Source organism: Barbus barbus, assembly GCF_936440315.1.
Source record: "Barbus barbus genome assembly, chromosome: 20".
Taxonomy (NCBI): Eukaryota; Metazoa; Chordata; class Actinopteri; order Cypriniformes; family Cyprinidae; genus Barbus; species Barbus barbus.
The window spans coordinates 17,030,083-17,053,425 of NC_136748.1; the positions used below are offsets into that span (position 1 = coordinate 17,030,083).

Here is a 23,343-nt window from a genome sequence, read left to right on the forward strand (position 1 = left end):
ATTAACAGCTGTTGAGTCATATTTAAAATGTTCATCGCACCAAATTTTCACACTGAATATTCATCTTGTTGTGAACAATCCTTACAACTAGTTCACATTGCCCCCAAAATCAGTTTTTAACTCAACCTGTTTATTCAGTGTTTGTTGGGTCTTGGGAAGCTTGAGCAGTCTGGTGTAATTTCCCAAAAATGCTGACGCAATCTGACGTCACTGCTTATCCTTGCCATTGCAATGACGTAACAGTTCCTGTCAACTCCTTAGAACCAAATGAACAGAAGAAACAGGCTTTTCAACTGCAATTAATCACAATTTTTGTAAACGCAAGGATAGAAAAAAAAGTATATTTAGCGTTAAATAATAAAATGCTATGCTTTGGCAATACATTGTAACAATTGTCATGCCAATAAAGCACATATTGAATTGAAATTGAATTAATAAAATGTGAACAATGCATGCAGAAAGACAAGTTTGTTGGTGATCTGCCAGATCCTCATTCCTATAAGTGGCCACGACATCAGATACCTCTCTCTCTCTCTCTCTCTCTCTCTCTCTCTCTCTCTCTCTCTCTCTCTCTCGATGGAGATCCCTGGAAAACACTTTGGAACACCATAAAATTGATGGATTGTTCTGATAGCAGCAGGACCATGTGCAAGAGATGCACAAACACAAAGAGAGAGAAAAAGAGTGAGAGAGAACAAGAGAGACCTCCTGCTTACTCTTATCAGTCTACTGCACATGTTCTTAACACACCACATGTCAAAGCTTTAACTGCGGAGACAGCACAAGTGAGAATTGTGAGGACTCGTAGAAAGAAACTAAAAATATCAGTTCTCTACTTCACATCTCTGTGCATTCAAATGCTGTCCTTGACATTTAAACAGCAGCGTCTGTTCTCATACATCAACACACACGTACACCTCCACCCTGAATACACACACCTGAATGCTCACACATGAGCAAAAGTTTCAAACTCAGTGTTTAAAGATGCAGACACTCTACACAGTAACGCATGAAAGGGCCTTCTTCTAAAGGACCATGTTTACCATGAAGTAGAAAGACAGGGAGGTATGGAGAAAAAGTAAAAATGGGAAACACTTTGAAACGCCTGCAGGAATGCACTGCTGCTCCCTGCTGCACAGAGAGGGGGATACACACAAATGAGACGAGACGAGACGAGATGAGACGAGACGAGATGGATATAGATTACAAGATATTGATATAAATGTAAGGAAACATCATCGGTGACCATCCGTGGTGTAAATAAGGGGTCAATGACAAAGAAAAGAAAAAATATTTATTTAAATTGAGTTTAAAATACTAAATTTTTCAAATTCTTACAGAAGCACTCTTTGTTGTTTTCAAAAAAAAGTTTTATAAATTTTTCAAGAAAAGTTTAAACTTAACTCCAAATGCCATGTGGTGAAACCATCAAATAAAAAGTAAACATTTTCCAACTGTGAAAACATTTGAGTGCACACATCTTAATCAAAGTGTACAAATATATTTAGCATGGTGTTTTTTTTACAAATATCATAAAATGTTTTATAAAAATAATCATAAAAATTATTAATTAATAAATATCCTTATTTAAAATGCGAAGATTTGAAGAGTCGCACCACTTGACATTTTACATGCCAAACAAACCTTGCTTAAAACCTTGTCATAAAAGGTTAAATTATCTGATATTTTAAGAAACTTTTTTGACCTTGACATGAAAGTGCAGTAAGGTACATAATATATTGCAGTAACTTCACCAAAAGCACATATTTCCAATGAGCCTGGGTAGATTAAATCACATGACTTTGATTTTGTTGACAACTGATTTTTAATCATATTAAGCAGAGAAGCAATTTTGTTTAAATAGTTTTCTTAAAGAAATAATAATAAAAAGATTACGTCAAAGTACTTCCATTTTTTGTTAAGGATTTTGTTTATTATTATTATTATTTTATTACGATATCAGGACATCTGTACCACTCTGGCATTTTTATTTCATGCACCCAAAAAATAGCAAACTGAATTTTTAATTCAGGGGAAAAAAATGCTTAAAAAACTGAGGGTATTCAAGCCAATGAATCTCAAAAATGCACTTTAGATATTTTTTAATAAATAAATAGATCCGGGGTGTCATATCATTGATCCAATGACAGATCTGCATGATTAAACCACCAGAACAAAATAAAGACTCTATTACAGCTTTCTCTCCCTCTCTTTTAGACTTGATCTTGAGATAATACTACTGCCCCAAAGGTTCCTCTGTACTTACACAGCTGTGCCCACATACTTCATGTAATAGCCTTTCATATACACATGCACTGCTTCCACTTACATCTAACATACACCTAATGAAACACTTATAAAAGGTCTCAACCCCAGCATGACCTCTAAGTGACCTGGTACCGCATATATTACAGGGGTCGCTGAGGGCATGGTTTTACTCACGCATACGTATATCATATTTACAGAGTAAATATATAAGAAATAAATACTGCGTGTGAAAAGCAGAATCAAATCAACAGCGGCATAAGAAGGGAAATCAATAAGCATTACAGATGCATTAGATGTGACAGCTACAATTTCATACACCACTTCCTGTCGGCTCCCAGCAATTTCATAACAACACAAAGAAAAAGAGACATTATTTTTTCAAAAGCGTAGGAAAAATAATTTAGAAATTTGCTTTTAATAATTCATGCCGAGGCTTTCAGAGTTTTTCCAACTAGGAAAAAAGATAAATACTCAGGAAGGAGAAAGAGGTGAGCATGTGTTTATTGTAAGTTGTGCTTGTCAGGCACTGTACTGATTCCTCTGAATTAGTGCGCAGACAGCAGGTTAACACTGATAATACTACTGCTGACCTTCATGAAATAAACACTATGTCTAACCTGCAGGCACACACAGAGACTCGTGACAGTCTGATATTAGGTTAACCACAGCTTCAAGCTGTATCACTATGCAACTGTAGAGCAGAGGGGACAATGAGCATCACTCTGATTGATCAGAGCTCTTTCTCTTTTCAAAGCATAATACTCTCTCTCTCTTACACACACACACACACACACACACTTTTGTGTTTTCTATCAAGATGGGAAATTTGTTTACATATACAGTACTGGGCAAAAGTCTTAGGCCACTAGTATTTTCACCAGCTAAAAAAAATTGTATAAAGTCATCTATTTCTATCTTTTGCTGTAGATAAATATCAGTTTAAATATCACCATCATCTCGAAATGTTTCAAGAAATCCAACGTGCAAAGCTACCTGAAAAATTATGCACAAGTGTATCAAGGGCAAAAGCTGCTTTAAACGTAAAGGATGGTCACACCAAATGTTCTACTTCAGGAAATTGGTATCTAAATGACAAGTAAAGAAATCAGCTACAGTTTGTTTTGTATGTGAACAGCTATATCTGCAAGTGATGTGCAAGGAAAGCTGATAAATATATTGCACTACAAAGACAACAGAGCAAAAGTTATGTTTTTAAATACCTTCCATGCGATGCGGTTGCCTTTAGAGTCATGTTCCAGTGCAATGGGAAAGTCTCCACGCTCGTAGAACTTACGGAAGGCTGTGGGTTTAGCTGGCCTCTCTCTGAAAGCCCCTGCAGCTGGAGGGCCCACCACCTACAGGACACAGAGAGAAAGAAAGCCTGTTAGATGCTGTGTCATCAGAGTGAATGGCAGTCTGAAAACCATCACAGAAAATTAAATGGTTTTGATCCTCTTTCATCCCAATGTAAATCTGCTCTCTGTCTGAAGTCAGAGGAAGCATCTATCTGCTTTATAGCGACACGGCGGACACGCTACAAACCATCAATTATTCACAATGTCTGCCTCATATAATTCAAGTCTAGCAGTTCACAAAAAGTACATATTAGCAGTATAAATAAACTGGTGCATTCGCCACAACATACAAGATTGTGACAAGCTAAAGAAAATGAAATGAGAGTTGTTTATTCTGGAACACAATTGAACTCGTGAAGGCCCCTGCAGTGAGAATGTGGCAGCCCGGGGCTTTGCTCCAGGCTTTGGCATTAAACTCTGACTTCATCTGAATTAAATCACACTGACAGTCACCCAATGATGCTGTTTTGCTCAATTGCTATGGTTGTTCAAATTTAAATTAATGCATAAAGCTAATGGTTAACAAACAACTATACTAATGTGTTTATATGAGAAACATGCTCTTGGCACATTAATACATATCTTGAAATGCTTTACATATCTTCTCTGTGGTCACAACAAAGTTTATTTGCAGGAATGAATCAGTGTCTTTATGAAGTATAGGAGTTGGTCCTGAATTTGTGGTTGGCATAGTCTTGTTATAAACAGGAATTATGGACACTAGCTGTTTAACGAATTTGGTGTTAGCTGATTTTGAGCTCACTGAATCAGTGAGTTGAAGTTGAAAATTAATCGAGTCCAATATGTAAACAATTATAACCACAAGCAAAAATAAAAGACACTTTCAAACCAAGCAGTGAGCCTTCTGTCAGTCAACATGGCAAATCTGTTGCACAATCTGCAGAGGAAAATCTTTTTCTCATAACATTTCAGAAAGCATGGATTCCTATTGAAATGAGTACATTTCACCCACAAAAATTTGATGAATAACAGAAAACATTTAGCGGCCATTTACACAGATTTTCCATATTTTTTTTCTATTGTAAACATGCCGTGTTTGACTGTTGCATTCGTGTCTTTTGCAACATCTCATGCATACAGCATTCTAAAAATGTGGCACTCAAGTTCAACTTTCAAAATATATATATATATTTTTTTTTAATTCAGCTACCCAGTGTCTCACGTTTTTAACATCATTCTGTGTGAATAGCTCTTTAAACTGCTCTGATCAAACCGAAACTAAAACTGATCAAGCAAAAATATCAGATGGAAAAGATCTCAAAATAATTATTCATTTACTTCTCTCAGAAACTTTCATGAACATTCCAAGAACAATTAGGGATGTTGTCACCATTTTTCAACAAATAATGACTTCAGAAGACTGAATAATGACTGGAATAATGACTATTCATTTTTGGGCAGCGTTTTCTGAAAATTCATATTCATATTCAATAGCTTCAAAGAGGTCTATGATAGATTACACAATGCTTACTAGTTCAATAATTTATTTATATGGCAGCAGAATCTTAACAGATAACATTCAGCCTGTGATGGACAGGCAGGAAGTAAATGTTCCCAACAGTGATGGTCAAGTGAGCACTTCCTGTGTGAAGGAAGATTATGACAGCAGAGTCAATTCTATCTGCCGTTAAACCGAGAACACACACACTCATCTGGGGAATGAGTTGTGAGTCCTCAGCCATCTCTTTCTATGAAAGCTGTGTTTCAATCACTAGAAACCGCTCTACCTCAGAGAGAGAGCAGCTCATTAATCCTCAGGCTGACTTCGCATTGGAGATGGTGTAATTCCATGAAGGTGATCAATCACCTGCCCAAGCTGAGGCCACATCTCTCTCGCTCTCTCTGGGCTCCTAAACTGCTTCTGAGAGCCTCTGATGGATGCTTGGTGAGGGGCTGCAGCTCTCCGCTCGGGCAGGTGAAACCCGCATTAACATTTCCACTGCTCTCTCTCACCTCCTACTCTCACAGGACACACTCCCCTGACAATATCATTCAATTTCTGATAATGTATGTGTGTGTGTGTGTGTGTGGCTGGTGACTCACCAGGTTTAGAAGTAAAAACAGAGGCTGCTCTGATAAGGTCAGACTTCACACAATCGCTGCAGGCAACTAAATTACCTTCCTTTATTCATGGAGCATTCACCTCCACACTCCACACACATACTCACCGATCTACCCACTGTAAAAATACACACACAACCTAAAGGGAAGGTCCCTTAGAAAAGTCACCCGGCACCAAACTATCAGAGGATGTGATGGTTCATCTATCTATCTATTTATCTGAAATGGTACAATTCACTGTAGATGCAAATGGGGAAATATGAGAATAAGCTGTTTGATATGGTATCAATGACCATAAAACCATAAAGGCTTTTCTCTCATTTTGCAACTACATAATATTCCAAATTATACACGACAGATGGATATTATATAACGTTTACACTGGAAGTGTGAGAATTTAAATGAGAAGAAAAGCCTTCTGTGATGGTGATAAAACTCTGAAATAACACCAATGTCTGGATTATTTGAATAGGACGCCTGATTTCGACTTTCTTCAGTGACATGCTAAACATACACTTCTGTTCTGTTTTTTAAAGAAATTAATACGTTTAATCAGCAATGATGCATGTTACAAAAATTGTTTCAAATAAATGTTTTTGTTTTCTATTTATTTAAAAAAAAAACTGGGGGAAAAAGCAGCACAGCTATATTCAACATTGTTAATAATAAGCATATGATTTCTGAAGGATCGTGAGACACTGAAGACAGGAGTAATGGCTGCAGAAAATTCCGCTTTCCCATCACAGAAATAAATTACACTTGGTATTAGTATTTCACAATATTATTATTTTTTTACAACATTTTTGATCAAATAAATGCAGTGTTGGCGAGCTGAGACTTCTTTCAAAACCATATCTTAAAAGGGTAGTGTAGTTTTAAAATACATTTATTCATTTAGCAGATTAATGATATATAATAGATTTACATTTGTTGTTTGTTAAACAAATACAGCAATTTAGAATAAATGTGTTCTAATGGCATTTAGCCTATTAATTATCAAATTTGTGTAAGCCAAATCTGACATTTGAGATATTCTTCTCTCGTCTTTCCTTTTCTGGGGAGAATAGGAAATATGCAAATGACAGAAATATAATTTTTTTGCCATCAGGGGAACCTGAGCATAAAGTCGTGTTTAGAGCTCGATTTAACAGTCCTCCCCGCCGGTAGCCTGCTGAATGCTAGTGAGTGTGTTGCCCCTGTGAGGAGACAGAGCTCAACTGAGTCACTCCTGATTCTGATGAAAAATGACAACATGCGGGCAAAGACGCCAACGCTCACTGTGGAGAACAAAAAAGAACGAGGCATGAAACAAACATTATGTACAATTATGAAAAAGACTCAAAGATAAAAAAGCTTGAAAATGGCCACACAATGCTGATTTTCTTCAGACTGTAACTAACTCTTGTACAAAACCTAAATAAATTAATTTTGACTTCAGCTCGGCAGCATACTGTACAACAAAGCAACCAGCTTTCAGTCGCAATATAGATGAAGATCACAAACATTTCCACAGCTCTACAAAAACACAAATACAAGAAAGCAAAGTCATAATAAAAATATCCTCTTTCAACAACCCTCATCTGCATTTTTTAGCTTTCCTAATAAAACTCTCCTCCATAATCTTATAATCCTATAAGCATCACCTTCACTCAGTGACGCCACAAAAAATGAAGATGTTGTTTTAATAGTCTTAATCTAAACCTGGATGAGCCATGTGCTGTAGGAAAAGCAATAAAATAATACATCTGTTGTTCCAATTTGTACCAGAATGAGTCTTTTCTGTCCATACGTTTACCACACTGTACACTGGCACGAGAAATGAACAAAGGCTCAAGGCAAAAATGCCACTGTAAGTAATAATATTGTCCCAGATATTTCAAATGTGGGAGTAAAATATGCAAAGAAAATATATATTTAAGATTTTTCATAATATGCTATTCTAGGTCTTTTCTACTCTGTCTTGTCTCTACACCACAGTGATCCGTAGCAGATGATACTAATGCCAACTAAATGCCAGTCTATATGAATAAAGCAGCTGATATAACTAAAAGCCAAAGAATGTCTTGTATGATTAGAATTAGAAATAATTCCAGGAGACCAATATTTCTACTTAATAAAAAAAATAAGTTCTAACACACTGTACACTAAACTGTACGTGCATTGTGGGTAATGTGGAAACCTCATACAGCTGCTACACATTCAATCAATGAAAAGCTGTCTTCTGCTGTGTTGCTTTGCAAATGAATGTAGTAGTGAACACTCCAAATGAATTAGAGGAGGATATTATTGTGTTTCACACGCTACAAGCAGTGCTGGTATTTGGATAAATAAGGTTTGTAGCTCTTTGTGTGACACGCACACACACATCTGGTCACCGGTGCTGACTTTTTGCTGAGCCAGCTCAATGAATCAAGCACATTGATCAGTCTTGCCACACTTTACATTTACTGCCATGATCAGTAATCAGACCTGCATCTATTCAGGACTGTGCAGACCAATTTAACAGCACTCTAAAGAATAACTCCTATGATTGTGAACCATCAGACACATTCCATCAGCACATTCACTGCAATCTACAAAGGCATCTGGACACCTTTAAGAGTGTGTATCCTTGCAGATGTGTGTAAGCTGAGAGATTTTTTAACTGTTGGTCAGCAGTTCTGTTCAGATTGTTGGTGCATTATGTGCTGTCAAGAAACAGACTTGGAGATGCTATGCTGCCAGCGTAGACGTTTTTAATGAGAAAATTTGAGTTATAATTATTCATATTTCCTTTTATGCTTCTAGTGCCTTTGGAAGAAAATGTTCTTATATTGGAACATAATGTTCATCATCTTCAGCAGAGATGACAAGATACTGCATCTTTTGGCTGACAAACACTGAGGCAGCATCCCACTGCTGATTTAAAGCTTAACAGCCACCACAAGTTTCATCAGGTGACAAAAAAGAACTCATTTGATTATGCATGTATGAATCTAGCTGCGACATTCACACAAAAAATAAAACAGCTGGCACATTTTTCACAGACACACACACACACACACACACCTGGAACCTCTTGCTGAGATCCAGGGCATATCTAAAGCAGCTGAGTGGGATTTCATCCATCTCTGAACCCAATTAAATATAATAAACAAAAAAGATAGAAAGGCTGATTATATTCTTTAGACAACTGTTCCACGTAATTAAAAAATGAGCTAGAGCTATTCTGTTCATTATTTCATTTAGCTATATAAAAGCTCTATTGTTAATTCCATTGAACCGCTGATCTGTGTTTTTTGCTTGAGTAATCAGAACAATTAATTGCCGAGGACCAACATCTCAGAAAGCCTAATCATCAAATCTACTGTATCAGCAATTGTTTTAGAGCTAGCCTTTGTGATCTACACATCAGGGGCGTTTTCTCAGGAGACAATGGAAGCAGAGCAAAAAGAAAAAGAAAAAAAACCTGAATGACAAAATAATTGATTGTAGCAAAAAAAAAGAACAATTACGATTCAAATCATGTTTCATAAATCACATTTCTCTAAAGTAACACTAAAGTAAAGTAACAATGACTTCACCAGATAAATCATAATCATAAAGCAGATAAAAGAAAATCATAGAATACCAAAAAGAATGCAAACAAACTAAACTGATCTCACTTTGAGAACTAACTACTAATGCTTTTGCTACATTTGAAAACTGGAAAGATAAAGGAAGACCTACTGTATACATCATCAGGAGTCCCCTCAAGTTTTAAAAGGCAACTGTCCTCTTCAGTAAAAGAGGAACCAAACACACCAAACACAATAAAATATCATTTACACACCCTCATGTCATTCCAAGCCTGTATAAGTTTCTTTCTTTTGTTGAACACAAAGAAGATATTTTGAAGAACCAAACAGTTGTTGGTCACCACTGACTTCCATAGTAGAGACAGAAATATTATGGAAGTCAACTGTTTGATTACCAGCTTTCTTCAAAATATCTTCTTTTACATTCAAAATAAGAAAGTAACTCATACAGGTTTGTACTGACAAGAGGGTGAATAAATGATACAAAAATTTTCATTTTTGGGTGAATTATCCCTTTAAGAGAGTTTGCAACAGAAGCCTTGCCTACTCTGGAAAAAAATCATAATTCCTAATCAAAGTAGACATTAGAGAAGAGGGACATTCCCTTAGAAATATACACAAAGACTGCTCTTCAGAAGTGAACGTCTGCACTGCAGTGTTCAAAGTCTGAAAGATAAAAACACATGTTAAAAGATTCAAAGAAACAAAAACATTTACTGAAAGACTAGAAAAAAAAACATTTATTCAAAGAAAAGAAGAGATTAAGCAATAAAAGATGTTTTTTCTTTTTTGGCTGCCTTGTACAGTAGTTTCCACTAAATTACTAGTTCAAAGGCTAAGTTTCAAAATGTGGCAACAGAGAAGCCACACTGGAGGCTTTATATGCAAAAAAAAGTTGATGGATGAAGCTAAAATGACTTATGTTTATTTATTTAATTTAGAACAAATATTAGAATATTAGAAAACTATAAGTCCCACACAATTCTCAAGTTAGCATCATCACAGAAATATTCTGTGAAGTTTCTCCACAAGGACTGTCCCTGTAATAAGTGCACAGTAAGTCAATTTGAATGAAATCGTCTGTCACAAGCATCAGCTAAAGAAAGGAAACAGGTTTAGTTAGAGTAATCACAATGCATCCTTTTGTTATTTATTTATTTAACCAGTCTCGTCTTTAACTGGTCCAATTCATTTAGGACTCCCAATAGCCCACCCCTTCCCAAAAGGTAAGGTCAACATAAAGGCGATGTACTTCTTATAGATTTTTAAAGAAGAATGTCAGAGAAAGGACATTGTGCAGCATATTGGCATGATGAGACTTTTCTAGAGTGTATTGATTTCCTCCCAGCCATGTTTCCTTGTGTGCTAACAGCATATGGACGTCACAAGGCCTTGAGAGATAACAGTCCATGACACCTGGATCATCCTATGGCTGTGACCCTGAACCAGATTCAAGGGCACTCTCTGTCGTACTGTCATCTTGAATCAAGTTCACCGTCTGCTAAATCCTCACATATCCATCTTCAGGCTTCAACAGGCTCATCTCACTCAAACTCTGCATTTCCTTTTGCTCATGATTGTTTTATTAGTTTTTCACTCGTTGGTCTACTTCCAATTTTTCTCCCTCCAGGATCCTATTTGCTTTCGAACCAAAAACAAATCGGTTTGATTTATTTTTTTCAACTTAGAACTTATTTTCTCATTTTTAGCCTGAAAAGGTGATATTGACGTTTTCCCTTCCTGCCAAACAGTTGTAAGTTGTCTTATCTCCAGAGCGGCTAGCATATGTTACGTATTGATTGTCTTTTGTCTGCCACGCGCTAACCGCTATTGACAAACACATCCAATCATACTTTCCTAAACTTGTTGTCCATAAAGACACAGAATCGAACCCCAATCATGGGTCACAGATGCTATCTAACAGCTTTATCTGAGTCGTGCTCTAACTCTCACTATTTCCTTTCTATACCACTGTCACTCATTTTGGGCATCCCTCTCACTGAGACACCAAACCTGTTGAAAACTCACATTTATCTGTGATTGTAATTTTACTCATACAAAGCCTATGGTATTAGAAGGCAGTTAGAAGGCAGACACTATGTATGTTCAGCAGCACAAGCTGTTTCTGCTGTTATAAAAAATGCACCACGAATGTATCATGAAACAATGAGAACAAGAGGAGAACAATGATGGACAGCAAGGTTTTTACTGAATAATGACTTAGTCATGTGACGTACATCAGAGTTAAATAGATTACGTAAAAAGCATATATCAGCTATTACAACCTGAAAAATATGTTTAAATACAGCCTAGATGACATTTTAACAGAGAATTTAATTTATAGAGGCAACGTCTTCCAGAGTGCCACTTTTTCTCAACACCACAGAAAAGGTCACAGAGAGCCCGAGATTGACATGCGCAAACATTCTTCTGAGTTCTGCCCATTATCCATTCATCTTTAAAGCAGCTTTTCATAACAAGGCGCTTTTGGAGATAAGCTATAAAGCGCAAAAGAATCCACAGCTATCTAATTTTAAAGTAAGAAAGCATTTAGAAGTTAGCGTGCATATGGAGCCTCTAAAGTACTAATCTACAGTTTCATGTTGCTGTTTGAAATGTGAAATGCACAAGAAAAGTGCCCAGGGAAAGGGGAGAAAGGTGAAAAATTATGCAGGCAATAACATTTCCAGATGCTATGCATTCAGTCAAGGGCCTTCAGAGCAGAGAGGGTGTTTGATCAATAGAGCATCAGTGCTGAAATGCAGCCCTGCAACTGACATCCATATATCCATTTCTCCATCAGACTTGACAAGCGGATGGATGGAAGGACGGACAGATGGATAGAGACAGACAAGTAAATGGACAGATGGATGGATGCATCGATGGACACACGAATGGATGGATAGACAGACAGACGTACGGATGAACAGAAAGATGGATGGATGGATGGGTGGGTTGGTGGAGAGATGGAGACAGACAGCCACATGAATGGATGAATGAATGGTACAGGTACATAGATGAATGGATGGAGCAATAGTACAGGTGGATGGATGGATGGTTGGATAGTACAGCTGCCTGGATGGATGGACGGACGGATGGACGGAGACAAACAGGAACATGGATTAATGGATTGATGGATAGAGACAGAAGATACATGGATGGATGGAAACAGTCATATGAATGAATGAATCAATGAATGAACGAATGAAAGAACACACTGGTGTAGAGACAAATATTAGATTGCAGGTTACTGTTTTGGGCCTCTAGCCCCTCCAGCTCTGAAATAAACTGCTAACAAAAGGCTTGTCACTGATTAGACCCTGTAGGAACATCTACTGCTCCCTGTAGGGATTTTTACTCTATTTCTTTCCCTTCCGTCCTCCAGAAATGCCTTTCATCCATAACTACTTCAAGTTGACTACCCCCTGACATGGAAAGGGTGATGCGTTTCCCACTCTAAAAGTAGGTGAAGACCTTCACGTGAAAAAATAAAATGCTCTTCCACTCATCCTCTGTGGCAGGATAAATGGGAAAGAAGACAGTGATGCGAGGCCTTGTATTGATTCAGTTTCTATGGCCACAAATACCTGGCAGCATAATAAGCCTGTGTGCTTCAAGATTCACAGCTTTTAAGGCATCAAATGGCCTTGCTGTTATTAGCAAATCACGCTGATCACCACACAGACTGGCTATACATCAGCGACCACAGGAAAGGACCAGAGAGAGGTATATTAATAGTTTTAGAGGCAGATGTCAGGCCAGTGGTGTGTGATGAAGCGATGCTAAATGTCCAGGAATGTAAGTAGCTGGGTTATGGATGGCGCTTGATGGGGCTTTGTTTATGACCCGCAGAAAGTAACAAAGTAGCTGTCTGTGTCCAAGAACGAAGGTAGCTGCCTTGCTGCCCAGTCAGCCAATGACATTTTATAAGAAAGAAGTTTCAGACAGGCTTACAAAAGACCTAATTATATAATGTCTAATGATCTAGTGAGCTTAAAAGGTAGCGAAGCAAGTATCTACTGGCTATAATGCTTCTCAGTAGAAATGAAATTTACTTATGAAATAAATAAAATAAAATAAATAAAACATTCATGCGTTTAATTTTATACATCATACTGGGACAAAAAAGTAACAGTATTAAGTTGAATAGTCTTTTGTAGCCTGATGTTAACAAAAAAATATATGGGAAGTATGTTTTTTCTGTTTGATAAGCCCATTTTTTATCTTTAATTATGTTTGATTATATGGCTAGCTGCATTTTATAATTTGCATGGTAACACTTAAGAATAGGGAACACTTATTCACTATTAACTACGACTTTTCCCTCAATAAATGTGACCCTCTCTGTGAAAACCCAGCTAAAGTCATTTTTTTGTGATTCACTGCTTTCTACATAAAATCAACCAACATATAATGTAAAGAACATTCTGTGAAAATATTCCATTGATATCTTTAATATTGACTGAGTTAGACCATGTCAAAGATTTGCTTAATTGCGGACTCAGAAAATCATGTTTTTGAGAAATTATGTTTGAGTTACTAATAATCAACATTTAACCTGGTAAAAAAAATATGTATTTATTGTTATGCGTGTTATATTTCATCTGCAACCGCAATGTGAACTTTTATAAACATCCATTTGGTGTTAATTTATTTTTATTTTTTTTGTTAACAACTGTTTATTGATTTTTGCTGGGAACAGTAGCCCAAAACAAAAAGCAGCTGTACAAATCCAGAATCCACCCCACCTCCGGCAGACCCCCAAAATATAATAAAACAAATAAATAAGCAAAATAAAATAAACAATAATAATACAAATAAATTTATATTAATAGATAAATAAATCAAATAATTTTTACAAAGATTTTAGAAAAGCCGAATGCCACAAATCCACAGCCTTCCCACTAGATTCATGTATACAAGAAGAGGAGGATTCCAACAGTTGACTAGCAATTTTTTACTGCTGTGAGAGCAGTTAACAGTAAACATCTTTGTTGGACGGACAAGGTGAAGTCCCACAAGTCAATCATAAAAAAAATTGCAAGAAGTCAAACATATCTCAGTACCCAACAAATATGATAGGTCCTGTGAGAGCTGAGTCCAAAAAGGTGAGAGAGGGGCACTCCCAAAATAAATAAATAAAATAAAATAAACCCTGCCTAAAACTACTGAGTAAAAGTACTTGTGTAAGAGTAAAAGAGTAACCTATTTAAAGGTACTCATGAGTATTGAGTAGTGAGTACTGAGCTGTGGATTCTACCCCTTCATAATAACCGCTATTGATTTTTTTTTATGCCAAAAATCATTAGGACATTAAGTAAAGATTATGTTCCATGAAGATATTTTGTAAATTTCCTACCGTAAATATATCAAAACTTAATTTTTGATTAGTAATATGCATTGCTATGAACTTCATTTGAACAACTTTATAGACGATTTTCTCAATATTTCGATTTTTTTGCTCCCTCGGATTCCAGATTTTCAAATAGTTGTATCTCAGCCTAATATTGTCCGATCCTAACAAACCATACATCAAGGGAAAGCTTATTTACTCAGCTTTCGGGTGATGTATAGATCTCAATTTTGAAAAATTGACACTTATGACTGATTTTGTGGTTCATGGTGACATTTAAAAAACGTTGTACATTCTGTAATTCACATTATCTTGTTTGTCATAAAGAATTAACAATATCTATCATCCAACAGTTTTAATTTTGACTGCCAACTCTTTAAAACGCATCAAAACAGCACGGAAACAGTATTCAGTTGAAGAAAAGAAGAAAGTTATTCTCAGTATAATCATCCCCATTTAAATCATAAAGTTTGAAAAATAGATTTAAAATCATGTGTAAGGCCACTGAGACAACATGCTGTTGTTGGACATAAAATATTAATGTTTAGAATAGTGCAAATACAAACACCATTAGAAACTCATAGTTCAGCAGCCCATTTCTCTCCAAAACAGAGCCAGTTTTAGCATTTTGCAATAAAGAAATAAGAATAACTAAACTTGATCATTTATGTTATAATTTTAACATAAATGCACATTGTTCTAGAAGGATGGCATCGTGCCATCCTTTTACACATTTACTCGAATTGTTATGTTGAAGAAACTATTTGTAAGGAAAAATGCATTAAATAGCCAAGTATTTCTGGGGAAACTTTTTCAAAAGAATACAAACGCACCCGCACGTCTCTTTGCTGAGCCGTGGCGGTCTCAGTGAATCAGCAGCATCCACAACTGAATGGAACAAAAAGCATTGAAAATTGTTTATGCGCGAGTGCACTTGCTAAATGAAGGCGGATTGTATAAAATGGGTAAAAATAAATAAATAATAATAAAAAAAAGTTTATTAATGAGATGCAGTTTTATTACATCACGGGCTGACACAGATGCAGTGTATTAAAGGATTAGTTCACTTAAAAAAAAACTTTTGCTGATAATTTACTCACCCCCCATGTCATCCAAGATGTCCATGTCTTTCTTTCTTCAGTCGAAAAGAAATTAAGGTTTTTGATGAAAACATTTCTCAATATAATGGACTTCATTGGGACCCAAACGGTTCAAGGTCCAAATGACAGTTTCAGTGCAGCTTCAAAGGGCTTTAAACGATACAGACGATGAATAAGGGTCTTATCTAACGAAACGATCGGTCATTTAAAAAATAAATTAAAAAGTTTAAGTTTTATAAGCACAAATGCTTGCCTTGCTCTGTTCTGTGATGCGCGTTCGTGACGTCACGTAATACGCAATTACGTTGAAAAGGTCACGGTTGAGGTAGGCGGAAGTACCGAGTCAGTAGGCTTTTTAATATTAAAACACCCAGGATACGCACACGAAATGGGCATTTTAAACGATAAACTGACACAAAGACATTTGAATATGTGTATATGGTCCTCCTTCCGCACATTTGTAAACACTGACTCGGTACTTCCGCTTAAGTCAACCATGACTTAGCAAGGCGAGCATTTGTGCTTATAAAACTTAAACTTTTTTATTTATTTTTGAAATGACCGATCGTTTCGCTAGATAAGACCCTTATTCATCGTCTGTATCGTTTAAAGCCCTTTGAAGCTGCACTGAAACTGTCATTTGGACCTTGAACCGTTTGGGTCCCAATGAAGTCCATTATATGGAGAAATGTTTTCATCAAAAACCTTAATTTCTTTTCGACTGAAGAAAGAAATACATGGACATTTTGGATGACATGGGGGTGAGTAAATTATCAGCAAAAGTTTTTTTAAAAGTGAACTAATCCTTTAACGCCACGGGTCATCAATAAGGTGCAGATTGGTCCTCAATTTGAGTACATTATTTCAAATCGTTTTACAGTGTTTCCAACACACTTTTTCACAGCGCGCATCACGTGCTCAAACTCATCAAAAGTCAACAAGTTCAACAAGCAACAACGACTTATCCAAGTGACTGCTGCAGAACGCACGCGAGAGAGAGACGAGGCAGCGCAGTAAGTGGGAATTTACCGAACGTGGCACTTGCGGGAGTTAACACTGTACGCAATTCCCGAAACCTCACACCAAATTTCAGGTCGCGTAGATAGGCAAGCATATATACAAATCATTTAGTAAGCAGAAATCCGAAATTTACCTTAACATATTAGAGGAAGATGTGACTGAATTGATGCTTGAAGAATGCACTTCCAGCAGCCATGATAAACAGCAGTTGGCGGTTAAAGTTTTCTATGCACAATTTGATTTGACAAAAGTCACGAGACCGATTACTATCTCTCTATCCAATCACATTAATGGATAAAAATTAAATTAAAATAAGCATGTAATGACCACAAACGGAGGAAAATAGAGGAGTAAAAGTACCGATATATCACTTAAAATGTACCCAAGTAAAAGTACACAATTTTTAAACTAAGTTACTCAAAAAAGTACAATTACTGATAAAAACTACTTAATTACTGTAACGTGAGTATTTGTAATTCATTACTTCACACCCCTGGAATCAAGTAAACCCTATGTATCAATTTCCAATGAATCACTGGATGTTTAGGGTTTTTAGAAGACAATTTAAACATACCCCATACCTGATCCGAAAATAAAACATGCACATCTTCATTAAGATTCAAGAGATAGGTTGACAAATCAGAGAAAAAAGTAGGGTCAGGAGTACAAGGGGCGCACCGCAGGTCATGTGACAAGAACCAACCAATCAGCTTCCTCACCTTTTCCGTTACTTTGAAACCTCAGCAGCTTTTTTGAAGTATGGGGTGCACCCAAACACTGCGGCGTTTTTTACTTTTCTTAGTAAATAAATCTTGTAACAGAGTTACAGCAAGTGTTTTTCGGTGGTGGAAATCCATTGCTGAAATTTCCTTGTTGTAATGGAGAGTGCAGCTGATGATTGCTTTGCAAGGACCGACGCCTCCGGAGCGCAACCGCCCGAGCGCTTTGGAAAAAAGGAGAAAGCAACGTGCCTAGCGTTTTCCACGCGTTTTTAGGCGCGATATGTGAACTGCCCCTAATAAGACAAAATACAAGTTTGAAAATAAAGCCAGTTGAGTCTGCCATTGAACTACCCCCCACCCTTCCCATCACTATTAAAAAAAAAAAAAGCATAAACACATTCCTATGAACTATGGCAGATCAAACCAAGAACAAACCTTGATCTGCCAGCACCCCTTAATATGGTCCGTGACGTCAACAAAAACCTGCACATTAGTGTAGCACCAACATTGGCCCTATAGTCACATATTGACTAGGTAGTATCTCTATTAAAAAATAAAGAAAGAAAAGAAAAGAAAGAAAGAGAAGGAATAAAACATTAATAAAATATCATAATCAGTAAGCAATACTGTATGCACAATGAAAGCTTCTAGTAACTATGAATTAAGAAGTGAACATTAAAGTGAACAGTGAAAGAGACAGTCACCCAAGCATTAGGAGCATCTCTTCTCTGATTAGACAGCAAATTTCCAGCTGGACTTCACTGAGAGTCGGTGGATGAATGGGATCTGAGAAAAACTACTGCTTCTTCTGGGGAGTATAGCATTTTGGGTTCACCTTGATTGAGAATGACCTTCAGCGTTGCAGGATAAAGAAGAAAATTCTGGATGCCAGCTTCTCTCATTTCCTTCCTAATTGGCACAAATGCATTTCTTCTTTTTGAGGTGACCGAAGAAAAATCTGGAAAGAAAGACAGCGTTGCTCTGTCGGATGTTTTCACCGGGGCGTGAAGTCTGGCGGCACGCAGAATGAGCTCCCTGTCCGTGTTCCGCAACAGTTTAAAGATGAAAACCCGTGGTTTAGCGCGATCTGAGGAGAGCCTTGTGTACACGCGATGACCTTGCTCCACTTCAATCTCTTTGCCCGCCAGAGACGGGAGCCACGTCGGTAGCGATCTTTTCAAAAAGCCCATAGGGTCGTCGTTTTCGGAACCTTCAATCAATCCAACCAGACGCAGATTGCTGCGCCTATTGCGATCCTGTAAGTCCACAACCTGTTGCTCGAGCGTGGCAACGCACCTATCGTGATCTGCAATGACTTTCTTTCGTTTTCTCAACTCCCCTGTAAGAAGATCTAGTTTAGAGCATAGCGACTGAACAACTGACATGTAAGAAGCAAACTCGTTCCACATCGCCGTCAACTCGGTTCTTAGAATGTCCTCAAAGTGTGTAACAGTGTTCGCCATCTTGTCCATCATATCGCTCATGGTCAGTAGCTTGGATTTCTTCTTATTCGGAGAAACCGACGGAGACAACTCCTGCTGTTTCCGATTGTATCAGGGAAAGTATTATTAATGAATAAAACTTCAAATAAAACAAAATAATTCAGCAAGAAGGGGCCAAACGTATGGAGCAATACTCAAGTGCGACTAGGTACGTGAGCACGTCACGTGACTCCCCATTTGGTGTTAACTTTTAAATGCATCATAATGCAGAAGATATGAGCAAAGTTCTCCGCATGAAAGACCCGCAACTAGCAGATCAACGAGCTACTTCTTTTCTCTCTAATACGGTAGGAAGTTAAATGAAATTAAATGTGGAGGATGTTAACTGTGACAAGTTGATTGATGTCACGAATCTGGTCCATGCACTTCCGGTTAATCACCACCAGAGGTCACCCACTCATCGCATGGACTCTTGCACTTCACTACAATCCCCATCATTCATTGCACTGACGACACACACAGCTGTTTTCACTGATTACACAGCTGATCACACTAATCACTGAGGCTTTATAAACCATGGACTTCCTCTTGCTGGATGCCGAGTATTGTATTGCGTTTATCACTCTCATAGCGATAGCTACTCTACGGAGCCCAAGTCATAGTCATAGTCATAGTCATAGTCATAGTCATAGTCATACTTTACCTTGTGTGTTCTCTTGTGTTTTGACTCCTGCCCATGTTTTCTGGATCTACCCTTTTGCCTTGCCATTCGGACTCTGTTTGCACCTCAATTGGATTATTGCTCTCGTACCTGGATTACCCCTTCTGTCAAGCCCCTTGGATATGGTACGCCGATCGCCGACCATGCCTGTTTACTTGAGTACTCTTCTGCCTTGCCCTCTCTATACCTGTTTGCTGTTTGTTCAACCCTGCCTGTTATTGACCATGCCTGTAAATAAAAGCTTGCACTTGGCTCTGCACATCTCACGTCTTGTTCGCCCTGTTACAGAATACTCGGATCCACACGAGGATCCAGCGGCTTTTCTAACGGACCCTGGTCAGGAATGGACCCATTCAATCAGCTACTTGACCTGCGTCAAGGAAGTCTATCCATTGAGGAGTACGTCACACAATTTTGTCTGTTATCTGACAAGGTACCTTTGGATGAGGTTGAATTAAAAGACATTTTTCGTTTCGGACTAAGTCAGCCTGTATAATCATGGTTACCTGAAGGAAAGTTTAATGTTAGTTTAAAGGGTTTTTTTTGGACTATGCTTTGCTGTGTGCTGACTCTTCGTTCACTGTGGGTGTCACGGAAGAGGAACGCGACACCACATCTGTGACTGAGATGGCAGACGCACCAGAATGCACTCATAAAATGGCGGCCACAACAACTGCTCACGTCATGCCTGCCAAGCCACAGCTCACTAACGTCATGTCTACTACTCCAGGACCTGCTCACATGCCAGTTAAGTCAGAGTTTACTCCTGTCATGTCTACCAACTCACAATCTAATCACATTTCTACCAATACAGAGTCTGCTAATGTCACTTCTGCTACCCCAGGGTCTGATCACGTCATGATGGTTACTCGAGAGATTCTTAATAACATGGCTGTCATTCAAGAACTCCGTCACAAGATGGCTGCCACTTCTGAATCTCTTCAGAAAATGGCCACCATTCTAGAATCCCATCACGTCACCACTGATCTGCCAGAGTCTCGTCACGTCTCAGCGGATCTTTGCCCTGCTCCGAACCGGCCGAGGAGGCCATCTCTGAACTATCACTCTGTTCTGAACTATCACAAATGTCACGAATCTGGTCCATGCACGTCCGGTTAATCACCACCAGAGGTCACCCACTCACCGCATGGACTTTTGCACTTTACTACAATCCCCATCATTCATTGCACTGACGACACACACAGCTGTTTTCACTGATTACACAGCTGATCACACTAATCACTCAGGCTTTATAAATCATGGACTTCCTCTTACTGGATGCCGAGTATTGTATTGCGTTTATCACTCTCATAGCGATAGCTACTCTACGGAGCCCAAGTCATAGTCTTGCCTTGCTTTACCTTGTGTTCTGCCCATGTTTTATGGATTTATCCTTTTGCCTTGTCATTCGGACTCTGTTTGCTCCTCGATTGGATTATTGCTCTCGTACCTGGATTGCCCCTTGGATATTGTACGCCGATCGCCGACCACGCCTGTTTACTTGAGTATCCACAGCCATATCACCCTGCAGCCCAAGACAGGTTGCCCACTGAAGCTAAGCAGGGTTGAGCCTGGTCAGTACCTGGATGGGAGACCTCTTGGGAAAACTAGGTTGATGTTGGAAGAGGTGTTAGTGAGGCCAGCAGGGGGTGCTCACCCTGTGGTCTGTGTGGGTCCTAACACCCCAGTATAGTGACGGGGACACTATACTGTAAAAAGCACCGTCTTTCGGATGAGACGTTAAACCGAGGTCCTGACTCTCTGTGGTCACTAAAAATCCCATGGCACTTCTCGTAAAGAGTAGGGGTGTAACCCCGGTGTCCTGGCCAAATTCCCTCCACTGGCCCTTATCAATCATGGCCTCCTAGTAATCCCCATCCACTTGATTGGCTCTATCACTCTCTCCTCTCCACCTGTAGCTGGTGTGTGGTGAGCGCACTGGCGCCGTTGTACTGTGGCTGCCGTCGCATCATCCAAGTGGATGCTGCACACTGGTGGTGGTTGAGGAGAGACCCCCACATGATTGTAAAGCGCTTTGGGTGTACGACAATACACAATAAATGCGCTATATAAATGCATCATTCATTCATTCATTCATTCATACTCTTCTGTCTTGCCCTCTCTATACCTGTTTGCTGTTTGTTCGACCCTGCCTGTTATTGACCATGCCTGTAAATAAAAGCTTGCACTTGGATCCGCACGTCTTGTTCGCCCCGTTACAATTGACAGGTCAGTTTACAGTGACCGGGTGCATGTAACGGGTGCGACAGAGCAGTCCGGTAAAGACGCAGTTGTGTGACGTGATAGTATGTCCCAAAGCTTGCCTACTCTTCTACTACACACTCAAAAGTATGTACTTTTTCTTCACCAAAAGAGTACATACTTTATGGGCGTACTATAAGTAGGCACATTGGGACGCAGCAATGGTATTATAGCCCTTTATATATATATATATATATATATATATATATATATATATATATATATATATATATATATATATATATATATATATTAAACATCTAGATCAGTGCTTCCCAACCCTCTCCTGGAGGACCCCTAGCCCTGCACATTTTGTATGTCTCCCTTATCTTACACACCTGATTCAACTCATCAGCTTGTTAGTAGAGACTGCAAGACATGAATCAGGTGTGTTAGATAAGGGAGTCTGTTACGGGGCTGACGAGACGTGAGACGTGCGGATCCATATGCAAGGCTTTATTACTAAACATGGTCAGAAAACAGGCAGGGTTAGACAGGGGCAAACAGGTATGGCAAGGGCAAGACAGAGCAATCCGTGGAGCAAGCGTGGGTCAACGATGAGCGAACAGTATCCAAAGGGGCAAGGCAGAGAGAGAATCCAGAGACGAGAGCAATAATCCAAACGGGGAGCGACCAGAGTCCAAACGGCAAGGCAAAGGGGTAAATCCAGGAAACAAAGGCAGGGTCAGACACGGCAAGATAAACAAGGCAAGACAAGACTAAGACTATGATAATGGCTCTGTAGAGTTGCTATCGCTATGCAAGTGATATACGCTAACAATACTCGGCCCCGATGCTGAGGAAGTCCATGGTTTATATAGTGTGTGTTTGGGTGATGGTGATTGCGAGATGGTTCTCAGGTGTGGGCGTGATCATTGTGAACAGCTGTGTATGAGTCCATGTGGTGAACGAGTGACCTCTGGTGGCTAGTGAACGGAAGTGCATGGTCAGGATTCGTGACATAGCCCCCCCCCAAGGAGCGGCTTCCAGACGCTCCTATATAGTCCAGGAGGGCGGTGGAGCGGAGGCGGAACAGGGGGAGGGATGGAGGGCCAGGTCCGTGAGGAAGTGGGAAGACCGGGGACTGAGGCAGAACCGGCAGAGCAGGACACCCAGGCGGAACCGGAGACCAGGACAGAGCAAGAGCCCACCAGGGCGGAGCAGACGGACCAGGAGCCCACCAGGGCGGAGTAGATGACCACCAGACCGGAGTAGAAGACCACCACGGCGGAGCAGACGACCACCAGACCCGAGCAGAAGACCCCCACGGCGGAGCAGACGACCACCAGACCCGAGCAGAAGACCACCATGGCGGGGCAGACGACCACCAGACCCGAGCAAGAGCCCACCAGGGCGGAGTAGACGGACCAGGAGCCCACCAGACCAGAGTAGAAGACCACCACGGCGGAGCAGACGACCACCAGACCCGAGCAGAAGACCCCCATGGCGGGGCAGAGGACC

At 39.2% G+C, this 23,343-nt stretch overlaps 1 protein-coding gene across 1 annotated transcript in view; it reads right to left on the bottom strand.

Moving 5' to 3' along the window:
• The window catches only part of LOC306886204 (parkin coregulated gene protein-like), a 120,160-nt gene that overhangs the window by 89,216 nt on the left and 7,601 nt on the right, over positions 1-23,343 (bottom strand). Inside the window, exon 2 of the mRNA XM_079443144.1 lies at positions 3,489-3,623. Within this exon, the coding sequence (XP_079299270.1) occupies positions 3,489-3,623 (135 nt within the window). The remainder of the gene's footprint in view (positions 1-3,488; positions 3,624-23,343) is intronic.